A 23,898-nucleotide genomic window follows, 5' to 3' on the forward strand; every position below is an offset into this window, starting at 1 on the left:
GGGGAGGGGAGAGATGGGGGGGGTGGGGAGGGGAGAGAAGCGATGGGGGGGTGGGAGGGGAGGGGAGAGATGGGGGGTGGGGAGGGGAGGGGAGAGATGGGAGGGAGGGGAGGGGAGCGATGGGGGGAGGGGAGGGGAGGGGAGAGATGGGGGGGTGGGGAGGGGAGGGGAGAGATGGGGGGGTGGGGAGGGGAGGGGAGAGATGGGGGGTGGGGAGAGATGGGGGAGGGGAGGGGAGAGATGGGGGGTGGGGAGGGAGGGGAGAGATGGGAGGGTGGGGAGGGGAGGGGAGAGATGGGGGGGTGGGGAGGGGAGGGGAGAGATGGGGGGGTGGGGAGGGGAGGGGAGAGATGGGGGGGTGGGGAGGGGAGGGGAGAGATGGGGGGGTGGGGAGGGGAGGGGAGAGATGGGGGGGTGGGGAGGGGAGGGGAGGGGAGAGATGGGGGGGTGGGGAGGGGAGCGGAGAGATGGGGGGGGTGGGGAGGGGAGCGGAGAGATGGGGGGGGTGGGGAGGGGAGCGGAGAGATGGGGGGGTGGGGAGGGTAGCGGAGAGATGGGGGGGGTGGGGAGGGGAGCGGAGAGATGGGGGGGGTGGGGAGGGGAAGAGGAGGAGAAGAGGAGAGGCTGAACGTGCCCGGCCGACAAAAGCAAGATGCCGGGCGGGCGGGCCCCGCCGAGGACGTGGAGGGACCGGGAGTGGTGGTGGCAAGGGAGAGTGCAGAGTGGGAGCTCAAGAGGAGGGAGGTCCAGTGTGATCTTCACCACCCCAGTGAGCCCATTCAGCCAGGGCTAGGAGCGGCGTGCTTCGGAACCCTCCCACACAGCCTCGGGCGCCTGGACCTACTGCACATGCACGCACACTCTAGTGCGCATGTGCAGCGGGCCCAGCACTGTTTTCAGCGATGGAACCTGGCTCCCAGCGCCCCCCCCCCCCCCCCCCCCGCACCAACCTGGAACGTTCCAGCAGCGGGGAAAATACCAAGGAAAATTTTAGTGCGTGGTTTTGAGCGTTTTCAGGCATGGTTCGCAGGGCTGCGCCTTTCTCGCCGCGGTCCGAAACCTGACCCCCAAAAATGGCTCCCACTTTTACTTTGGCATCCTTAACCCAACCATAAATCGGTCATTATGAGTCTACAATGCTGTCAGTTACAGGATAACAGGTTGCTTAAATTAAAGAGTGCAGTCGACAGGAGTAGGAGGAACAGGTGCCTGCTTTTTGGCTGCACGCCTTTATGTAAAAGCACCTTCAAAAGCTGCTCCACTGGAATTTTCTCAGATCAACATCCAAAGCATGAAAATTCAGAAGCCGCTAGTCTTGTTTTGCACCTTTCCAGCGCTGAATTTTGCCAGATCAAACTCCTGAGCAGCATTCAGAACTGGTACAGATGGCACAGGATGTTCGTGGAGGCACTCACTGACTGAAGTCTCATCACAGACAAACAATGCCCACCTGGATGCAAAATGACTACGCCTCCACCCTTACCTTTTCTTTAAAGAGCAAATGTTAAGAGTAGAGGCAAGTAAAATTAATGCCTACACTACTTCTGCACTGTTGGGCTTCCTTTCATTGCCAGTTTAGTTAGCATATTTGCAATTTGCAGGCTCCCAGTAGAGTGCAACCATTTCAGTGAAGTAAACGTGCTGAGATAACATACAAGTAGATCCTCTCACAGCATGCCCATTCTGCAGTATTGTGATGACACTTGTTTATGTAGACTATTCTCTGGTTATGCATTGTCCTATCCCAGTTTACTTTATGCTTTATTTTTTTTACTTATGCCAAGGATGGAAAGGCACCAACCCCAACATTAACCTAGCTTTACTTGACTGCAAAAACAGAATCGCAGGTGTTTAAGTCAGGGATTCAACTAGTCTGTATCAGAATGTTTATATTGGTACTACTTCCTGTCCATCCTAGCTTTTTTTTGGGGTGGGGGGGCGGGGGAAGGAAATGGCCTCTGTCAATATAGTGAGGTCAGTCTAGTAAGTCCTCGCTTCTTATAATCTTAGTTAGAACGTCTATTTGGTTATCTATGCATTATTACATTTTACAGGCAAAATAAAACGAGAGAACACAATGCACACTACAGCACTGGATGTAATCCATCTCCATTAATTAGAAAATGCTACGGGAAATTAAATAGCTACAACCTTCAGCCAACAAAGGAGCATTGTTGTTTTCAAAAGCAGGGTTTATATATGCTGAAGCAGGTTTGCAGATCTAGTCGTACTGCTGAGACACTTGTCTTTGCCAATGAAGTACTGCACCCAGTTATGTGGCACCATATGGTAAACAGCTAGGCACCACCACAGAACAGTTCTCGTTGCAGCATTAAGTACTCAGAAATTTCATGGTTCACACATTCAATTTCAGAATGGAGATCATAGTCAATATAGCTACATCTACAAGATTCATGGATTATACTTGAATCCCATGATAATCTTATCTCTGGCCAGTCTCCACAATACTAAATGATACTACATTCTTCTTACCTGAAACACACCATTGGCTTTCTTTTATGGAAAATGTAGCTTCAATTGGCCTTAGGACTCAGATCAGGACTGGAAAACACTATCCAGCAACACCTCTAAGTGTGCGTACGTGTCTGCTGACATCGGACGAGGACAGAATCTTGCTTATGCGTGATGCCTCATGTGCAAATGTTGTCAGGATATTCAACCACATGAAGGCCATTTGGACAAAGAACAGAAAATTCCCCAACAAGAGACTGACACCACCAAGAGAGGACAGGAGGGAAATAAATGAGTTAAATAGAAATGTCGTCCCAATGATCCATTCCGCAGCCCCATCTATCAAGAACAAGTAATTCATTGCTCATAATGTGCTACTTTAATCTTCTAGGCTCATCGCAATGGCTGTCATAAGCACATTGATCAGGTAAATCGGAGTTTGGGAGAGAGAATATCCAGGATACTGAAAAGTAACAGATATTTATATATTCAGTAAAATCATTTAAATTAAAGCATATTCATTTAATCCGTCCAGTAGGACCTTCTCAGGGCATCTGATAAGGTCAAAGATTAATTTTTTAATTTGATATTTTGGAGTACAATGAGACTTCAGTTCATTACAACTGAATATATCTGCATAGCAGCTTTTGGACAATCCAAAAAGTGTGTTTTGTAAGTATTTTATAAGGATCACAAGGCTCATATTGGTTTATAAAATGTTAAATATTGGCATTTTGAACACTTACAATTGTCCAGAATTTGCTGGCAAAATAAAGGCGAGTTTAATGCACACACCATTAGTCGGCAAAAAACACAGCAATGAGCTGCAAATCGCCATAAATTGCTGGATAATTTGCAACACTCCGCCATTACGAAAATGGGAGCTCACTGTCAAATTGCTGCACTTGCGCTGTTAAAACATATTAAACTCGCCACAGAAAGTTAGGGTTGGTACTGAATAATGACGAGATTTATGCTCCTGTTATGCCACTCAACTTCACTCGCGCACAAAGGGAACAATTCAAACTGTGGAGTCTCATTCCTGCAGATAGTAAATTGTTCTGAGGTTTTTTAAATTTTTACAACTTTTAAATGTATTACTTTTCCTCTCTCTCTTAATCCAATCTTTCTTTCCTCCTCTTTATTTCTCTTTCTGTACCTAACTTGACTCGAATTCGCCGCATTTCCTTCTCCGTCGTTCCTGTGTTTCTGTCTCTATCTTTAAATCTCATTGTTTATGGAGACAAGAGTGCTTGTCCTGTCAGCTCACACTTCTAGCAATTTGTGGCCCAAACGTTTTGAGCTGAAAAGTGAAAAAATCTAACAAACCGGGCATGCTACAAGATAGCATACTCCAGGCCATTATATAGTAAGATGCATGTATTTGGATTAGTTAGGTCCCTCTAGAATCAATGATAGTGATTTTAAAACACCCAAAACTTCTTACTCCACCAATATCCAGGTGCCACCCAACTAGATAAGCACTCCATTAACTAAAATACTTCAGCAAACATCTACAATTTGAGGAAAGTAAACCCACCCAGCATTTGCAGGTATGCTGTTTTGTTTAAGATAGCATGACTCCATCATTGATAGTCAACAGAGCTCACACATGTCCTCTTGATATTTGTTGATCTCTATGCTTAGTATAGCATCATTTATGCCAGAAAATCTGGGTGAGTGAAGCTCATGAAGAGTATGCTACTTGTTTGTATGTTGCTTGCTCAAAAACTTTAAGCTTTCTGCCTTGCACATATCTAGGTGTGTTTTCAAGACTCTTATCTGACCTCAGGGTTCAGGTGACTATTATAAACCATTCAAGCTTCATTCACTATATGATGCTACTCCAATTATTATCTTGTCACAGAAACCCACTTTTCAAAATCAGATTGTTTTGTGGTGATTATAGCTTTAACGTGCACATTGATCGTTTTTACACAGCACAACATTCACAGTGCTGCCGAATCACATTTACATTGATAACCAGCTAAATGCACATTTTAAAACACTGATGGAGAGAATTTTCATGCGAGCGATTTGACGAACTAGACAAGCGTGATTTTATTTTGATTCCTGCCTGGGAAGACTGAGAAAACAACATCACATCCCACCATTTTTTTTTAAAGATTGAATTATGCAAATACCTGTAAAACAGAAAATTGCAATACTATTGGAAACAAGTCATTGTATGAACATAGGAAGAATAAGCCATTCAGCCCCTCGAGCCTGTTTCGCCATTCAATTAGATCATGGCTGATCTGTATCTTAAATTCATCTACCCAACTTGGCGGATCAGGCTCGCGGGGCCGTTTCTGGAGTATAAAATTAGTGATTTATTACAAACCAATTTAAGAACTTCCCCATTTTTACAAATTGCCATTTAGTCACATATGACATCCCAATTTTTTGGCCAAAGTGCAGGAAAATGTTGGTTTCTTTCGCACTTTATCATTGTATTCCCTCCCGACCCCATTCCCTAAGTTGCACCTATGTTAAAACATTCAAAAAACTGTATCGCCAATAAATAGAGTGAGAAATGATCCATTATAAAAAGCCGGATGAAAATTTTTTTGCACTGAAAAGATATTTGGGTCATGGATAGTTATGAGAAATGCTACAAACTTAACATTTTTTAAAAATTGATACAAAGGGCAAAACAAAAAGTAAGCTGTGATCTAATTTAACGAGATAATGAAGAGTAGCCTAAACCCGAATGATTTTTATAACGAACGGGAGACCATAGAGTTAGGAATAGTTTTAATTCTTCCTAGTTTGTTGGTTGTTTTTTTATTATTTGGTGAAATGTGTTCAGGTTGAATTTATTTTCTGCAAATTAAAACAACAAAACATACTGCAAACATAATTATCCAGTCTATTTCAGTATAGTTGATGAACGTTTTTCATTTGCATCAATGACTTAGAACAAATGTCCACTCTCTTGCCTAACTGGCTAGGCTCTCGCTAAATAAAGAACAATTCAGGTGTGGAAGGATAATATTTATAAATGTACTGCTTGATATTCTTAGTTCAAGTGTATGAAATATGAAATGTTTCACTTGACCACCAGTTGACAAATTCTACTGACTCCACAATATATGCCAATCTGAATTAAAAAGTTATATCCATCATACAGAACCTGAGACTGGGATAACTTAAGAAAACTTTTTTTTTTTAAAGCAAGTTTCTATTACTAAAGATTGCTTTAAAAAAAAAGGTGCCTGTATTATGAGTTTGCAGTCAAATTCAACATATTTAAATAGAATCATAAACTGACTTGAAACATACAGGCTCAGATTTGATCCAGTTAAGATTTTCATTACCTAGATCTATTTGTATTCATACTTAGATGCATAGCTTTACTTTTCTGCCATTTCCAGTAAGGATTAGGGCTGTTGCATCAGTCTAATGCAGCCAATAAGGAATCACAGCACGGTATGGTTAAAACACTTACAACAAATTGCATTTATATAGTGCCTTTAATGTCCCAAGGCACTTCACAGCAGCATTATCAAACAAAATTTGCCAACAAGTCACTTAAGAGGATATTAGGACAGGTACTTGGGTTTAAGGAGAGTCTTAAGGGAAGAGGGAGAGGTAGAGCGGCAGAGAGCTTTAAAGTGCCAATTCCAGTGTTTAGGGCCTCGACAACAGAAGGCACAGCCACCAATGATGGGGCAAAGGAAATCTGGGATACACAAGAGGCCTAAAATGGAGGAACACAAAGTTTTGGGAGGGTTGTAGGATTGGAGGAGCACGGCCATGGATGGATTTGAACACAAGGATGAGAATTTTAAATTTGATGCATTGTTGGACCAGGAGCCAATGTAGTTTAGCAAGCACAGGAATGATGGGTGAATGGGACTTGGTGCAAGTTAGGATACAGAAAGCAGTGCTTTGGATGAGCTCCAATTTACAGAAGGTGGGAGACCAGCCAGGAAAGAGATTGGAATAGTTGCACCTGGAGGTAACAAAAGCATGGATGAGGTTTCAGAAACAGTTGGGCTGATGCGCGGGGGGGGGGGGGGGGGAAGATGGGTGATATTACGGAGGTGGAAATAGCTGATCTTGGTGATGGACAAGCTAAGGGATCGGAAGCTTAGCTCAGGGTCAAATAGGACGCCGAGGTTGCGAACGGTTTGGTCCAGCCTCAGACAGTGGACAAGGAGGGGATGGAATGGGTGAGTAGGGAATGGAGTTTGTAGCAATGCCCGAAGACATGGTTTTGGTCTCCCCAATATTTAATTGGAGAAAGTTTCTGCTATGTCGGACAAGCAGCATGACAAATCAGATGCAGCTAAGGGGTCTAGAGAGCTTGTGGTGATGTAGAGCTGGATGTGATGTGCACACATGTGGAATCTGACGTTGCGTTTTTGCATGATGTCACCAAGCGGGAAACAGCTAGATGTACGCAAGTGCAAGACAAAGCATAGAACTGGCCAGAACTTTCAAACTTCATCTGTAAGGGAGCCCCGCTACAAACATTACCACACCGCTAAGGATACTGCAAATATTAACACACTCCTGGGGTTCTCTGCAAACATTGAGACATTCCTGGGGTCCCTGGTCCTAATATTTAAAAGACAGTATCAACTATCCAAAAGGATAACAATGCTACAGTTGCAGATGTTTAACTGGTATATACACTGACAGAAATAACATGCTAAATTAATAATTACACAAAAAATACATAAATATGACATTGGAGACCTCCAGAAATCCCCTGGTGAAACTGCCCTCCCTCCAATTTGAAAACTCTCAGTTCAGTGGCAGGAATCGTACTTAGTGGCTTAGCCAGGTGATGTGTTCTTGTAACTGGTTTAACTTGTTCCGTGTACACAAAAAAAACCTACCACTCTATAAACAAAACTAGAATGGAAATATGAACCCAGTTATAGATAAACTGGCCATTTATATTGATAAATATGCCGTCTCATCATCAGATATTATAACAAAGATATAAGAAACATTGCTCCTGTCTTCATTTGTGAAACAACTATCACCTCATTTCTGTTTTACTGCATCACAACCATGAACAATCATAGGTACCAACTGGCTCCAACCCAACTAGAAATATAAACAGCTGCACTTTACATTGGATCATCAGTACATGAATGTGCATCTATCTTGAACACGGAAATATGGGGAAAAAAAACTAATTTTCTCAAGCATTTCATAGTTACAGTTAAATTGCAGCAACAAACTTACTTGTGGATGGTAATGGAGCACTGAGGATAATTGGCCAAAGAACATAACAGCCATAAAAACCAGCCAACTTAACCTCAATTTTCCATTATAACTTAAATAGATCATTTTTTAGCTCATTTTTTTCTTAATAATTGTGCCCCTCCCCCAGAGTCCTTCTCCATAATTTTGAAAATTAAATGGGATATTCCTCACCCTGCACTCCTTTAAAAGAATATGAAGTACTCATTAAAAATTAGTATGTAGCATTCAGACTGAATACAACTGGAACTATTGCATGTAAATGGAGTCAACATTTTCAGCATTCAAATCTCTCTTCTCAAATTGAAAGTTTTGATGGAGTTAAAATGCAAGTCATAAGTGATTTCATCAGATAGTAAAATTCTAAAATATATAAAAGCTAATAATTCTAATTAATTGCCACATCGTAATGTGCAGTCATGAATCGTTACAGAAAATTTGTGGGTTGTTTTGAAACAGTTGTCCCCAGCAGAAAAAATACACCAACAGGATTAATAGCGTCCTGTAATGTAACAATTATCAGCATTAGCCTACAGTCCAGAGATAGCCAAAAGAATCTCAATTGACTATACAGTTTAAAATTTACATGCAGATACATTTTTATCATTAATGCAATTAAGGTATTGCTAGGTTACAAAATTATAGGTGGATATGACAACAGAAAGTTATAACTTAATTTTCAGTATCAGGTTTCATGCAAGAAACCCTCAGCAATAGTCCATATAATATCCATACCAGTAAAAGTGCTGAATGAATATTGAAGAAATGTAAAGTACCAAGGCAATGTGTTTCTTTTTTAAAAAACTGCACATTACATAAATTTCAGAGTCTTCTCAAGATTATTTTACCAACAGGATCCTTCCTACCGACAGACATTTTCACAGATTAAGCTCAACCGTGTTAGAAACAAAGCACTGTAATGATAATGAAATCTCAGTATTGGGTCACTATTAAAGGCTTTAGTGGGGAGCCTCCAACAAGGCCAATGGAGGATTTTTATCATGGCCATTCTCTTAAAGAAACTGAGTAGCCACGTCCAATGTTCCCTGTCATTTTTTTTTGGGGGGGGGGGGGGGGAGAGGGGGGGAGGGGGGGGGGAGGGGGGGGTGCGACCCCTAAGTGACTGTGCAGCCCTTTCAAATGTTCGCGCATTTGCGATTATTCCAATTGAAAAGCCGGCGAGCAGCCTGCACGGGTGCTCCAGACCACTGCGCGGTCGTGCAGCTTAACAGGAACATTGACCATATCCATAGCTCTGATGAGTAAATACAAATACCAAGAAAGACTTGTAAAGTTTTGACTTTTTTTGCTAGAACAATAAAGCTAACGGGACAATATGGTAGAAGTGTTTAAAATTACAAAAGGATGGAATAGGATGGATATAAGCAAACTGTTCCAGTAGTTATGGGGTCAAGAACGAGGGGCCATAGATACAACATTAAATGCAAGAGATTTAGAACAGAGGGCAGGTGAAACTTCGTCAGTATTGTGAGGATAATGGTATAAATGCGATTAGAACTTTTTTGTCCACGTGGAAGGTAAACCGCCAACATAGCCTGGGTCAAGTGGTCTGTTTCCATGTTGTAACGATATCGCATAAAAATATATTAGCCAAATATGTAAAAGTTCAGACAAGACCACATGCAATAACACAAGTTATAACAAATTATACTGGAAATGTACATTTCTTTACTACTCTTATCTAGTACTTTCATGAATAAGTTTATGGATATTATGTGGACTGTTGCTGAGGGTTTATTTTTGGTACCCAAAACTGAAAATTTTTAATACTTTTCTGCTGTTGTAGAAAACATATAGTTTTGTAACTTGATGATACCTTAACTGCAATGAAAGCAAATGTCTCTACTGCAAATATTCTAGGGTTCCAGCAAACAACTTCGTGGACATCTTGATCCTTTCCCGGTAAAACTTATTTCATGTGAAGGAAATCCTCAAATTCCTGTTCACTCTGCTCTATAGTCAAATGTTGATTGCTGTTGCATCAAAGCTGGCAAAAACACATCTAAATGTCGCTAAAGTCACGACAGTAAAGACTCCTTCCAAAAAAACATGTATTTTATCACAGCTTATTCTCCTTTCCTCAAACTGGGGGGGGGGGGGGGGGGGGGAGGGGGGAAGGATCTGAAGAAACATCTGTGGGGTGAACTAACACATTTACATACAAATATATATAGAATATATATACAACACACACACACACACACATATAAATGCGTTTGTTTCCCCACAGATGCTAAATGATCTGAGCGTTTCCAGCATTTTCTGCTGTGAAATTAATAGTTTTGAAGTTACCTCATTACACAACGGGCCTTCAAAATGCATAACTCAAAACTTTAATAACCCCAAACACTGAAACTTTTATCACATCTTCGAATTCTGCACAGGTTGAAAAGTTTGTCAATATTATACTTCCTCATGTGCAAATCCTACACAAAAAGTTGGTCACAATTATACTTTCCTAATGTGCACAGGTTGGAAAAGTTGCTCAAATGTGCAGAAGTCACAAAATTTAGGACGATTTTTTTCACATTCGCTTTCTAAAAACAAAATAAATAAAGTGTCATCTCTATACTGCCCAACTAGCCACCTAACATCTAACTGGGCTCCTGCAGCATTGGAGGCTTGTGTTTTGACAGAAAGTTTAATGAACTGTCGCCATGTCCGGCTCCTCATCGAGTTATTCACCGGTAACTCCCCCCCCCCCCCCCCAACCCCTCATCGGGAGAGGGGGACTTTACTTTATAATTAAATATAATTTGTGACTGACTTTCAGGCTCTGCACTAATGGGGATCCAACACTGCCCGACCCCACTGCCCCGAGGCCTACAAATCGGTAGCTCCCAAAGCCCTGGGCGCAGCGCAACTCTGTACTCTCAGCCTGCTTTCCTCCCCGGTGTGGAGCTGTCAGCTCAGCCTGGGTCGGAGGCAGGAGGCAGCGCTGGCCTCCCGGAGTAGGCCCGCAGCCTGCCACAGGCCGCAGCGAACCGCCGGCCACCTTGATGACACTGCAATCATTCGGAGCCGGGAGAGGGAGGGACAAGGCCCATGGAGGAGGAGAAGGGGGGTGGGGGCGGGCGTTCAGCGATACCCGGGCTCAACCAGGGCCTCGCTGGGCCGAAAATCAAAACAGGACAGGACCCGCCCCGCCGCCACAGCAACCGGGGAGCGGCCTTTCCTTTCCCTCGCTCTCTCTCTTTCTCCCCACCACACAGCCAGGGCACGGCCTCGCACCCTGGGGCCTAGCGGCCATGGCGGCTCCCTGATCGCACACACACACAGAGCAGAGGCCGACGGCAGCGGCCTGCTCCGCCGGGCCTCTCGCCTCAGTTTCTCACTCACCTTCATGTCGGGACATCCTACACGCACGGTTACAGCGGCCCCGCGGGCTCCCACGCAGCGTCTCAACACCGGGCTCCGACAACGACAACTACCGGGCCAAACGGTCATGAAGCTGGAAGTGGCTGCTGCTGTGTGCCGGGAGGGGAGGGAGGAAGGGGTGGGGGGGAATGGAGGAGGAGCGACCGTCGCTCCTGTTGCTCGGCTCGCTCGGTTGGTCGGTCGGTAAGATTTTTTTTTTTCGCTCTCTGACTTTCCTCACACTCGGAGCGCGCGGGGCGGGCGGGCGCGCGAGCCGCGTGGACTGTATCGTATCTGACGCCGTCTCCTCAGCGAGGACGCAAACGGGCGCCACCGCTCGAGCCCGCGCGCGCGCGCACGCACGCGCACACACAGAAGCCACGCACACGCCCCTGCCGACCCACCCCGACGCATCGTCGTCCGAAGTGCGCGAGAGCGCGCACGCCGGCTGGGTCAAGCTTTATTGGTTGATGCTCTATCACTTCACGACGTCACCGTGCAGCTGATACAGTGGGGACTGCACAGTCACTGCTTTGCGTCAGCGTAATTCCCTGAGTCCTGGGCGGGTCTGCTGCTGGGTATCAATGGATTTGAGGTGAGTACATTGAGTTTGTAGCTCTTGAACTCTGTGGTTATGTGTTCAAAGGCCTCATGTTATAAATCTGGCATGCAATGGCTGAAAGGCTGGAGAAAGCAGATTCAATTGTAACTTTCAAAAGGGAATTGGATATATACTTGAAAAGGAAAGCATTGCAGGTCTTTGGGGAAAGAGTGGGGGTGGGTCTAATTGGATAGCTTTTTCCAAGAGCTGACAGGGGTATGATTGGCTGAATGACCTCCTTCTGTACTGTATGATTTATAGCCTGACTCAAGGTACAGGTGAGCCCCTTTTTTGTAACTAAATTGGGATAGCCTTTAGATGTGATTGGTAAAACCAAAGCACTTGTTAAAGCATATTAACTGCTAATCAGTTAGAACTATAGATAAACTCCAACATGATAATCCTTATCAGGTTATTTCTTTCCCTTACACCTTCATCTTGCACTCTTTGTGGAGCTATCTACAACAGCTTGGGTCTCATTGCCACTTTTGATTTGCCTAAATACCCCCAGTTAATGGCTTCTTTATTTATGTGTTCATGGGATATGGGTGTCACTGACCAGCCCTGCATTTATTGCCCATTCCTAATTGCCTTTGAGAAGGTGATAGTGAACCACCATCTTGAACCGCTGCAGTCCTTGTGGTTAAGGTATTCCCACAGTGCTGACTTTGTCGTAGCAGTTTGGTGGCCTGCTAGGCCATTTCAGAGGGCAGTTCAGAGTCAACCACGTTGGTGTGAGTTTGGAGTCACATATAGGCCAGACCGGGTAAAGACAGCAGATTTCTTCCCTGAAGGATATAAGTGAACTAGATGAGTTTTTATGACAATCCAGTAGTTTAATAGTCACCATTATTGATACTAGTGTTTTGATTCCAGATTTATTTAATTAACTGAATTTAACTTCCCCTAGTTGTCGTGGTGGGATTTGAACTTGTGGCTCTGACTTATTTGTCCAAACCTCTGGGTGACTAGTCCAGTAACATAACTGCTATGCTACTGTACCCTCAATTTTCCAACTTGGTCCCATGACATTCCTTGATTGGTGAATGGATACAGTAGTACCTTTTCTGGAGGGTTAATCAATACCATAGGCCCCAAAGTTATGTTTCTTTCTTACCATCCTAACAGTTAATGGTGGTTGCCTTAGCTCAGTTGTACCACTTGCATTCCTGAGCCAGAAGGTTGTGGGGTCAAGCCCCATGCTTGAGATTGTAATCTAGGCTGACACATCACTATCTACTGAGGGAGTGCTATACTTTGGATGAAATGTTAAACTGAGACCATGTTTGCCTTTTCAGGTGATCATAAAAGATCCCATGGCACTTCTTGAAGACAAGTAGGGGAGTTCTTCCTCGTGTCCTGGCCAACATTTATCCCTCAATCAACATCACTAAAAATGATTATCTGGTCATTTATCACTGCTGTTTGTGGGACCTTCCTATATGCAAATTGATTCTGCATATCCGACATTACAAGATTGACTACACTTTTCAAAAATAATTTGGTGGTTGTGAAGTACTTTGGGACATACTGAGGTGATGAAAGACAATATAAATGCAAGTTTGTTCTTTTCAATTGCAATATTGCCTTTCTGAAAATCTAGCCCACCAGAAACAATTTTCATTTATACAGCTCCTTTCCCACCCTGCAGATGTCTCAGTGCTTCACAGCCAATGAATTACTTTTGAAGTGTAACCACTGGTAATCTAGGCAAGCAGAGCAGCCAATTTGTACAGCAAGATCCTACAATCAGTAATTTGATAAATGACCAGATCATTTGCTGGTTGTGGTATACATGTTGACCAGGAGAACTCCCTTGCTCTTCTTCACATAGTGCCATGGGATTGTTTATATCCTGAGAGGATAAACAGGGTCTTGATTTAACAACAAAATATCCAAAAGACAGCACCTCCAACAGTGCAGCACTTCATCAAGATTACATAGAATAGAATAGTTACACTACAAAAGGAGGCCATTCAACCCATCAAGCCTGTGCTGGTTCTCTGCAAGAGCACTTCAGCTAGTCACTACCCTGCCCTTTCCCTGTAGCCCTGCAAAAAAAAAAAATTCCTTTAGATACTTATCCAATTCCCTTTTGAAAGCCATGATTGAGTCTGCCTCCACCACCCTTTCAGGCAGTGCATTTCAGATCCTAACCACTCGCTGCGTAAAAAAAAAAATAGTTTTTCCTCATGTCGCCTTTGTTCTTCTGCCAATCACCTTTTAAATCTGTGACCCCTGGTTTGTGATCCTTCCATCAATGGGAACAGTTTCTCTCGACCTACTCTGTCTAGACCCCTCATGATTTTGAAGCCTTTCTGGTGGCGCATAGAGCCCAAGACCTTGTGACTCAGACAAGAGTGTCAACTGCACCAAGGCTGATCATGGCTATGTAGACATCTATGTAGAACTTGCAGCACAGAACAAACTATTTGGCCCAACAGGTCTATGCTGCTGTTTATGTTCCACAAGAGCCTCTTCCTGCCTTAGTTCATCTCTCACCTTATCAACAGATCCTTCTATTCCTTTCTCCCTCATTTACTTGCTTATTTAACTTCCCCCTAAATTTATCAATGCTATTTGCCTCAACCACTGAATGTGGCAGTGTATTTCACATTCTCACCAATTTGTTGACTTATTTCTTTGGCCAGGCTTTTCCATGATGATGAAGAAGTAGAAGACCCAGTAATGTGTTCTTTCACTGAAACTCTTGAATTCAGTTCCATGAAAGTGGAAATTTCTTGTCTATTTCAATATGTACACTATTTTCAATATCTTTGTGCCAGCAGAAACTATGTCAGACAAGGTAACAGACCAGTCAACTCTTTCTTTTCTGTTTTTTGACGTGGCAAAATCAGAGTGCAAGCTCACACTACAACACAATTGTTAAATTGCCCATAGACTTTGCTAGATCTCTATTCATGACGCTGGCAGAAACATTAAAGTCAACATAATGTGGAGGACCTAAAATTATGAGGCTCATGAGCTACTGCAATATGTGTGCACACTAGGTCCATGCAGCAGAGCTGGTCTCCAGCTGTCTTGGTTAATCCTTGCCACTGGACCAAGACCTAGCTCTGTCAAGCCCGTGTGGCGACTGGTGTGTAATGGCCACCCCACGTTAAAAAAATCCACACATAGGCATCTTCCACCCTTCAACATGTAGTACGGGACCGGGAATATCAGGTCCTTCATTGAAACACCTGTGAGCTCATCCCTTTTTTGGCGTGGAAGCAAGTCATCCTCGGATACAAGGGACTGCCTATGATGATGATGATGATAAAAGTAGACTGAAGGAATAAGAATTGAATTAAGCAAGTAACACTTTGCTTCTGGAAGCAAGAAAGGAACACAAAGGAATATTTGGTTTGAAAATGGGTTCTGAGCAGGTAACAGAAATAGAGAGAGCAGTGTATTTATGCTTCATAGATTATGAGAAAGCATTTGGCTGAGTGAAGCATGAAAGATTAATAGATGTCCTACCAAGACGTAATATTAATGGGAAAGGCACAAGGCTTTTTAGAAATCTTTACAGGGAACATTAATCCACAACAGAGTTGATAGTTTGTATTCATAGACCAATATCAAGGAGTGAGATGGGGATGGAAAAGCCAACCAAATTTTTCAACGTGTAGTCTGCATTCATAATGACAGAGTCTGGAAAAATTAGAAGCCAGGGTCAAAATCAACAGAAAATTGCTGAACAATCTCAAGTGCACCAATGATACAAAAGAAAGACTTGGATTTATATAGTGCCTTTCATGACCACCGGACGTCTCAAAGTGCTTTACAGCCAATTAAGTACTTTTGGAGTGTAGTCACTATTGTAATGTGGCAGCCAACTTGCACACAGCAAACTCCCACAAATAGCAATGTGATAATGATCAGAGAATCTTTTTTTTTTAATGTTAATTGAGGAATAAATATTGTCCAGGACACTGAGGATAACACCCCTGCTCTTCTAAATAGTGCCATGGGATCTTTTATGTCCACCTGCGAGAGCAGACGGGGCCTTGGTTTAACGTCTCATCCGAAAGATGGCACTCCCTCAGCACTGCACTGGAGTGTCAGCCTAGATTTATGGGCTCAAGTTCCTGGAATGGGACTTGAACCCACAACCTTCTGACTCTGAGTCAAGTATGCTACCCACTGAGCCATAGCTGATACAGCACCGATTGCAGATACAAATGACACTACAAGAGACACTTGAAGGTTTGGAATCCAGCTTTAAAATAAATTCTACAATCGCAAAGAAAGAGGACTTGCCAAATTAGACCTCATGGAAATAGAGCAAGGCGGTTAAATTGCTTACTTGGGCGGTAAATGCAAGACTATGTAAATGACCAATTTTTAGCTTTTCATGCTGTTTCCTTGAGGGGTTCTGTTAGACTCCCACCAGAGTCACTGCAAGAGAACAGTAGAACCCCTGTGGAATTTTGGCACTAGTGCTTAACTATACATATGGTCAACATGTACTGATGTGATCGGGGCCCAGGAGAGGCGCGAGTTCGGGGCCCAGAAGAGGCGAGGGTCCAGGGGCAGCACTGGCCAGCTCACACTGAGATATGTGTGCGCACTAGGTCCATGCAGCAGAGCTGGTCTCCAGTCGTCGTCGTTAATCCTTGCCACTGGACCAAGACCTAGCTCTGTCAAACCTGTGTGGCGGCTGGTGTGCAACGGCCACCCCACGTTAAAAAAAATCCACGCATAGGCATCTTCCACCCTTCAATATGTGGTACGGGACCAGGAATATCAGGTCCTTCATTGAAACACCTGTGAGCTCATCCCTTTTTGGCGCGGAAGCAAGTCATCCTCGATACGAGGGACCACCTTTGATGATGATGATGACGATGACTGATGTGAAAATTGAACATTGAAGTAAGTCAAGCATCACAACTCTTAATACCTCTGCTTCATATGGATGGTGAAAATGATGAATAAGAGAGTCCTTGAACTAGCACAAGAAAGAAAACAAGTGATTATGCAGAGAAAGATGACGTGCACTGGGCACAATTATTGAGCAGTGTATGATTGCTGGCCATTTTCAAACTGGCTACAGACATTCTCTCAAACACAAGGTTAATCATTCAATTCTGCATAACTAAAACTTAGACTTGTACATCCTGGAAGGTCAGTGGAAATTGAGCCTGTGCAGCTGGGTTCTGACAGACTTCTCAAGATTGTGGGCTAAGTAAAGATATGCCATGGGTCTTGTAATAAAAAAATTAACGAAGTAAAAGCCTTTGAATAGTTATTGTTCTAATAGTGAACTGACGAAAGGTGTGTTATGTCTTTCAATAGTGATACTAATGATCAGGAAGTCCCTTGGAGGCTATTGGAATCCCAACCTCAATATTCTGGTCAGAAATTGAGCATCTGAAATGAGAAGTGTAGCAACATGTCATCATCAAACCAACTGGCATCCTGGCAATCATAGTTTCTGGCTCATGTGAATGACAACTTGTAAAGTATGTGATAGTGTTAATCTTCTTAAGATATAGCCTGGTGGTGGTAGAAGAAGAGTTTGTATTTGTATTGTGCCTTTTGTATCCTCAGGATGTCCCAAAATGCATTACTTCAAAACTACTACATTGGCTGTAATGTAGGGAAGTATGGCAGCCAATTTGCACAGCAGGGTCCCACAAACAGCAATTGGATAATGACACCAGGGAGAACTTCCAGCTCGTCGTCTTCGAATAGTGCCATGGGACCCTTTACAACCTCCTGAGAGGGCAGACAGGGCCTCTGTTTAATGTCAAATCTAAAAGACAGTATCTCTGACAGTGCAGCACTCTCTCAATACTATACTGAAATGTCAGCCTGGATTATATGTTCAAAGTCTGGAGTAGGGTTTGAACCCCTGACCTTCTGTCTCCAAGGCATGAGTGCTACCTCTGATCCAAGGCTGATGAAGCAGTACTCTTGCTTCTGTGTCATCAGGTAGAGTTCAAGCCCCACTCGAGACTTGTGTATATAATCCAGTTTCACACTTCAATGTGGAGGAATGTCACTTTTTGGATAAGAAATTAATAAAAGGGCCATCTGCCCTCCCTCGTGGATGTAAAATATCTCATGACAGTTTGAAGAGAAGGGGAGTTGCCCTGGCCAAAATTTGACCCTCAACCAACACCAACAAAACCGATTAACTGATCATTTATCTCCTTGCTGTTTATGAAACCTTGCTGTGTACAAACTGGTTGCTCAGTTTACCTAGATTACAACAGTGACTAAACTTCAAAAACAATTCTTTGGCTGTTTTGGAATGTTCAAAGGACATGAAAGCTTTAGTCCTGCATGTTTGCTTATCTTTCTTTATTATCACTCCTATGTTAGAGGGTAAAGAATGAAAGAGTTGTTCCATGAGATTCTAGGAAATTTACATTTTAAAATCTTTTCAACTTTCTGTTTTTCTTTCAAAGAACCTTTTGAAGCAATTCTGCCAAAAGCACAGAATGGTTGTTTCCAGTTTAATCATGAAGTACTAATCTGTAAAATATATTACAGCTTTTTATTAATTACTCAAGTCTCTGAACACAGAGAAAGCAAAGTAACAATGTATAGTATGGAGAGATAGCACGCGTACATGGTTAGTTAAGCTAGGATGAGAAGAGGACAACAGCCATGAACAACAACTCACTCAGGACAGCCCAAAAGAAGCTAAGAGGAAGCCAGGTATAATGGCCAATCTACGCAAAGGAAGAAGTCTTCTATTTTATATTCCTATTTCTGAGAAATAGCTGGATACTGAATTTGTCAGTGAATATGGACTATAACCTTAACTTTGCTAAACCGTACAGCAATCTTGGACATTTTAATAAAGCTGTGTAATATTTTCAGTAAGCAAAAAGCCACATGGCTGAGGTATTGTGAGACACTTAAAAACCAAGTATGTGTTAATTCTCAGTACCTAACCATTTAATTTTAGTTGTTTGTTTAAATAAAGTTAGTTAATGCATCTGTGTCCAGTTTCATTTGTAATGTCCAAGTAAGAGAATTACACTCAATTGTTGGACTGCATTCCAGTTGTGATTTGTTTGGGCTTGTCTAACTGTTAATACAATTTGGACCAGGTAATATAAGATGGTTCAAAGGCATTTTAAACTTCTCTGATGCAAAAATGAAGAAAAGGGGAAAAGATTTGTCAAATGCCTTTGATATTCATATATTGCAGAATTGCCGTTCTTTTTATTGAGGTCATTGTCATCTGAAAAAGATGGCAATAGATCAAGAGGCAGAACATGCCTGGATGATGGGATGGAGGGTGTAACATCAGGTGTTGGGGAGACAGCAGGCGTGTATTCGTGCATTGTTTAACTTCCCAATCAAAATAGCATAGAAAGGAAAATTTATCATTTTATCCAACTTAAAACTGATGACTTAAATTACTGTTGGCAGTAACTTGCCATGCAATTATGAGTGGTACTGTAATTGCAGCTCAGCAGTAAGTACCTTTTACGCACAGTTAGTGGTAAAAATGCTATAGGGCTGTCACTCAGTCCAATTGTCCTAGTTAGATTTACACTCTCCCACAAAGCACTAATAATTTTTGTTTGTTTTTCATTGTACTTGCAACCACAACTTGTGTCCTCACCCACACGGAAAACTGCATCCCAATGCCTTTGTCCTCACCAAGCTCCACTGGCTTCCCAAGTTCTTGTCCTCAGCTTTAAACCCTTCTGCAGCCACGCCTCTCCCTGCCTCCATGGTTTCCTTCAGCCCTATGTTCCTGCAAGTAACCTTTTGGTTCACCCAACACCAATCTACTTCTCATTTACACCTCCCCCCCCCCCCTCCCCCCTCCCTCCACTTCCAACCACCATTCGCAGCTGCAGTTATTATCAACAACACTTTTATTTCTGCTAAGTTGCAGCAGAAGCATAACTTGTTTATCACTGCATGGCTGAATTTACCAAAGTACAGGGTCCTTGATGAGGGATTTGCTATAGCCAGATAGCAGTCATGCATACAAAGACCTTTTGAGGGAATGGGCGAAAAAGTGGCAGATGAAATTCAACGTCAGACAGTGTGAGTTCATGCATTTTGGTTAAAAAGAAAATAGCAATTATGAATGAAAGTAGGCTCAGTGCTGTGGAAGAGTAGAGGGATTTGGGGTACTGGATCAAAACAACTTTTATTTATCACACGACATTAATGGCAGTACCTCGGGTTATGTAAAGCAAAAACCAAATGGAATACTGGGTTTTGACAATGACCCTTTTCTGACGAAAGGTCATCAACCTGAAACGTTAACTCTGTTTTTCTCTCCATAGATTCTGCCTGACCTGCTGAGTATTTCCAGCATTTTCTGTTTTTATTTCCGATTTCTAGCATTTGCAGTATTTTGCTTTTGTATTAGGTTTTATCGCAATGTATAGATAGTAAAAGCGTAAAGATAATCAGTTTATATAACCAACATCAACTTGCATTTAATGTAGTAAAACATCTCACGGTGCTTCAGTGTTATCAAACACAATCTGAGCTACATAAAGAGCTATTAGAACAGGTGACCAAAAGCTTGGTCAAAGAGGTAGGTTTTAAGGAGCATCTTAAAGGAGGAGAGAAAAGTAGAGAGGTTTACGGAGGGGGAGGTTAGTGCCGAGGCAGCTGTAGACATGGCCGTCAACAGTGGAGCGCTTTAAAATCAGGGATATGCAAGAGCTTGAAGGGCTAGAGGAGATTGGAGAGATGGGGAGGGGCGAGGCCATGGAGGATTTCAAGACAAGGATGAGAATTTTAAAATTGAGGCATTGTCAAACCGGTAGCACAGGGGGTGATTGGTGAATGGGACGAAGGCAGCATTATAAGATCTCCTTTAGAGTATTGGCCTCCACACTATATAGGAAGGATATTGAGGTTTTGGAGCAGGCCCAGTACAGATTCTCTGGGATGCTACCTGATACAAGGAAATATAAATACAGAGAAAGACTTAAAATTGGGGCTTTTCAATGAAGATTACAGAGCAATATGATAGATGTGTTTAAATTTATGAAAGAATGGGACACTGTAGATAGAAGCAGACTATTTCCAGTTGGTATGGGGCCACAGGGACAAGATGAAATGTGAGATTTAGAAGAGAATAGGAGAGACTTCTTTATACAGAGAGCTGAGGCTCTAGAATTCACTTCCAGGGTTAGTGATTGAGGCAGAACCTGTCAACATTCAAGATTCAATTGGGTAGGTGGATAATGGAAATGGGTTGAAGGGATATGGGAACAGGGTGGGTAAATGTGATTAGAACTTTTTGCTCACATGGAGGCTAAACACTGATGCAAACTAGTTGGGCCAAATGATCTGTTCCCATGTAACTTCCATGTATTTCTTGCCACAGTATTTGTGCTTGCTGGACTATGTCACATCTCCCCATCTTCAAGAGGTGAATGAATATACCCTCTATCAAACTGAAGCTCAGGCTATAAACCAATAGACACATTTATTTAACACCAAGTGGATAAATAAACCATACATTTACAGTAATTGCAAACTTTTCTATTCTCAAAGTCAAAGAAACTTCTGCACTAATCCTCAATGTTAAATTGGTTGTTAAACCATTGTTGCTTAGTCTCTCTTCTGACTTTAAATTGACTGCTGTGCTGAACCTCAGCCACCCATGCTTCTGGCCATTGATCTGTCCATCAAAGGGACTACAAAGAGCCACAGCCATGTCCCTCTCGCAGACCCCACCCATGTCTTCACCCCAGACACCAGCGTCAATCAAAACCACTCCTGCAAGATGTCAATCACCTCCGATGTTTGGAATAGGATGACTTGATTCATTGAGACGTGCCCAATTCGTTGCATAGTCTGTTGGATGGGTCCCCGTCCAGTTTTAGTGCAAACCATCAAACTATGCATACCAAGTACTCTCTGAACCATGTATTCTTCTGCCTTGCACTTCGATGTTATGTTGTTATGACTTCAGTTATAAGAACATAAGAAATAGGAGCAGGCTATACAACCCCTCGCGCCTACTCCGCCATTTAATACGATCATGGCTGATCCGATCATGGACTCTGGTCCACTTCCCTGCCCGCTCCCTATAACCCCTTAATCCCTTATTGGTTAAGAAATTGTCTATCTCTGTCTTAAATTTATTCAATGACCCAGCTTCCACAGCACTCTGAGGCAGCGAATTGCACAGATTTACAACCCTCTGAGAAGAAATTCCTCCTCATCTCAGTTTTAAATGGGTGGCCCCTTCTCAGATTATGCCCTCTCGTTCTAGTCTCCCCCATCAGTGGAAACATCCTCTTTGCATCCACCTTGTCAAGCCCCCTCATAATCTTACATGTTTCGATGTTATATTGATAGACTGGAGATGCTAGGGTTTTTCTCCTTGGAGAAGAGAAGATTGAGAGGAGATTTGATAAAGGTGTCCAAAATCATGAGGGGTCTGGACAGAGTAGATAGAAAGAAACTGTTCCCATTGGCAGAAGGGTCGAGCACCAGAGGACACCGATTTAAGGTGATTGGCAAAAGAACTAAAGGTGATGTTTAAAAAAAAAAAAACTTTTTATGCAGTGAGTGGTTAGGATCTGGAATTCACTGCCTGAAAGGGTGCTGGAGGCAGACTCAATCTTATCTTTTAAAAAGGGAGTTGGCTAAGTATCTGAAGAAAAATAATTGCAGGGCTACAGGTAAAGGGCAGGGGAGTGGGACTAGCTGAGAGTCGGCACGGGCTTGATGGGCCGAATAGCCTTCCACTCTGTAACCATTCTATGTGAATATTAGCCATATTTTAAAGTGAATTTCACACAACTTGCAGAAACTGTGAGCAATGACATTAACCCTGTGTATGCACTGTGGCCTGCGGTACAACAATCCAATAAATTATTGAACTAAGAAAAAGTGCTCACTTTTTTTCCTTACTCATTTGCTCGAAGTATCTGCAGTATATGGGTGTGAGTCCAGGTAGATATTTTAGTGCTTTGAGTTTCATTGTACACATGTCAGACTAGCCTCTAATTGTGGGGCCAAATTAACAAGATTTAGATTTGTGTGCAGTTTTCATTTGTGACGATTGATGTGCTGTATTGTACCTGTTCTTTAAAACAACAGTGACTACACTTCAAAAGTATTTAATTGGCTGTAAAGCGCTTCGAGATGTCCTATGGTCATGAAAGACACAATATAAATGCAAGTTCTTCCTTTCGTGATCAGAGCAGCAGCAGCATGGAGTGATTTGATGTTGTAGTGTTAACTTTAAACTTTTGTTAAGTAGGGAAGTAGATTATTAAAACGTAATGTCTTAAAATAACAATATTAAAGTTGTACAGCTACACAGCAATTCAATGACCATTGAACTTCTGAATTGAGGCTGACCCTTACAGCACTGACATTATTAATCCTGAATAAAGTAAGCTAATTGAAGTTGTGCCTGTGTGTACTGATCCCTAAGCTTGAGAGAACTGTGATCACTAATAGAAAACATCTGGGTAAAACATCTTTTTCATTAAGGTCACTAAGATGGGATGGCTAGGTTGTTGCCATGGGGATAGAAAATCAAAGCAACAGATTCACCTGGTTCAAGAGCAATTAAATGTAACAGGAAAGAAATATGTAACAAGATAATTAAAATAGTTATACTGTCATTAGCTCAATGAACAAGGATCTCATTAGCAAAGAATTCAGCTTATTAACTGCGTTATTCATAAGGTATAGGTTCCTTATTTCAGGCAGTCCCTCGGAGTCGAGGATGACTTGCTTCCACACTAATGAGTTCTCAGGTGACTGATGAGACCAATGCGGGACCTACAGTCTCTGTCACAGGTGGGGCAGATGGTGGTTGAAGGGAAGGGTGCTTGGGTTGCCATGTGCTCCTTCCGCTGTTTGCTCTTGGCTTCTGCGTGCTCCCGGCGAAGAGACTCGGTGTTTGGCGCCTTCCCAGATGCTTCTCCACTTTGAGCAGTCTTGAGCAAGGGATTCCCAGGTGTCGGTGGGGATGTTGCACTTTTTCAAGGAGGCTTTGAGGCCAGCGCCTCACAACCAATCTGACAACGTCCAGTGAACCGGAGATGCAGAGTGTCCACAGTGCCTGGCCTACCCTCAAGGCCTCCATAATTAGCACCTGTAAAGAGACGCTTGGCCAGGAAACATCAAGACTGGTTCTACAAGAGCGACCAGGAGCTAATAAGTCACAAACACACACAAGGCATTCTTGAACTGGAAACAGCAACACAACTCGAGAGCAAAAAAGCAGCTCTATAGACATCTGAAGGCCGAGGTCC

At 42.8% G+C, this 23,898-nt stretch overlaps 1 protein-coding gene across 1 annotated transcript in view; it reads right to left on the reverse strand.

Moving 5' to 3' along the window:
• Positions 1-11,161, reverse strand: part of kcmf1 (potassium channel modulatory factor 1) — a 138,545-nt gene extending 127,384 nt beyond the window's left edge. Inside the window, exon 1 of the mRNA XM_070880336.1 lies at positions 11,056-11,161. Within this exon, the coding sequence (XP_070736437.1) occupies positions 11,056-11,071 (16 nt within the window). The 5' untranslated portion in view covers positions 11,072-11,161. The remainder of the gene's footprint in view (positions 1-11,055) is intronic.
• Positions 11,162-23,898: the final 12,737 nt, after the last annotated feature.

Source organism: Pristiophorus japonicus, chromosome 1 (genome assembly GCF_044704955.1).
Source record: "Pristiophorus japonicus isolate sPriJap1 chromosome 1, sPriJap1.hap1, whole genome shotgun sequence".
Taxonomy (NCBI): Eukaryota; Metazoa; Chordata; class Chondrichthyes; family Pristiophoridae; genus Pristiophorus; species Pristiophorus japonicus.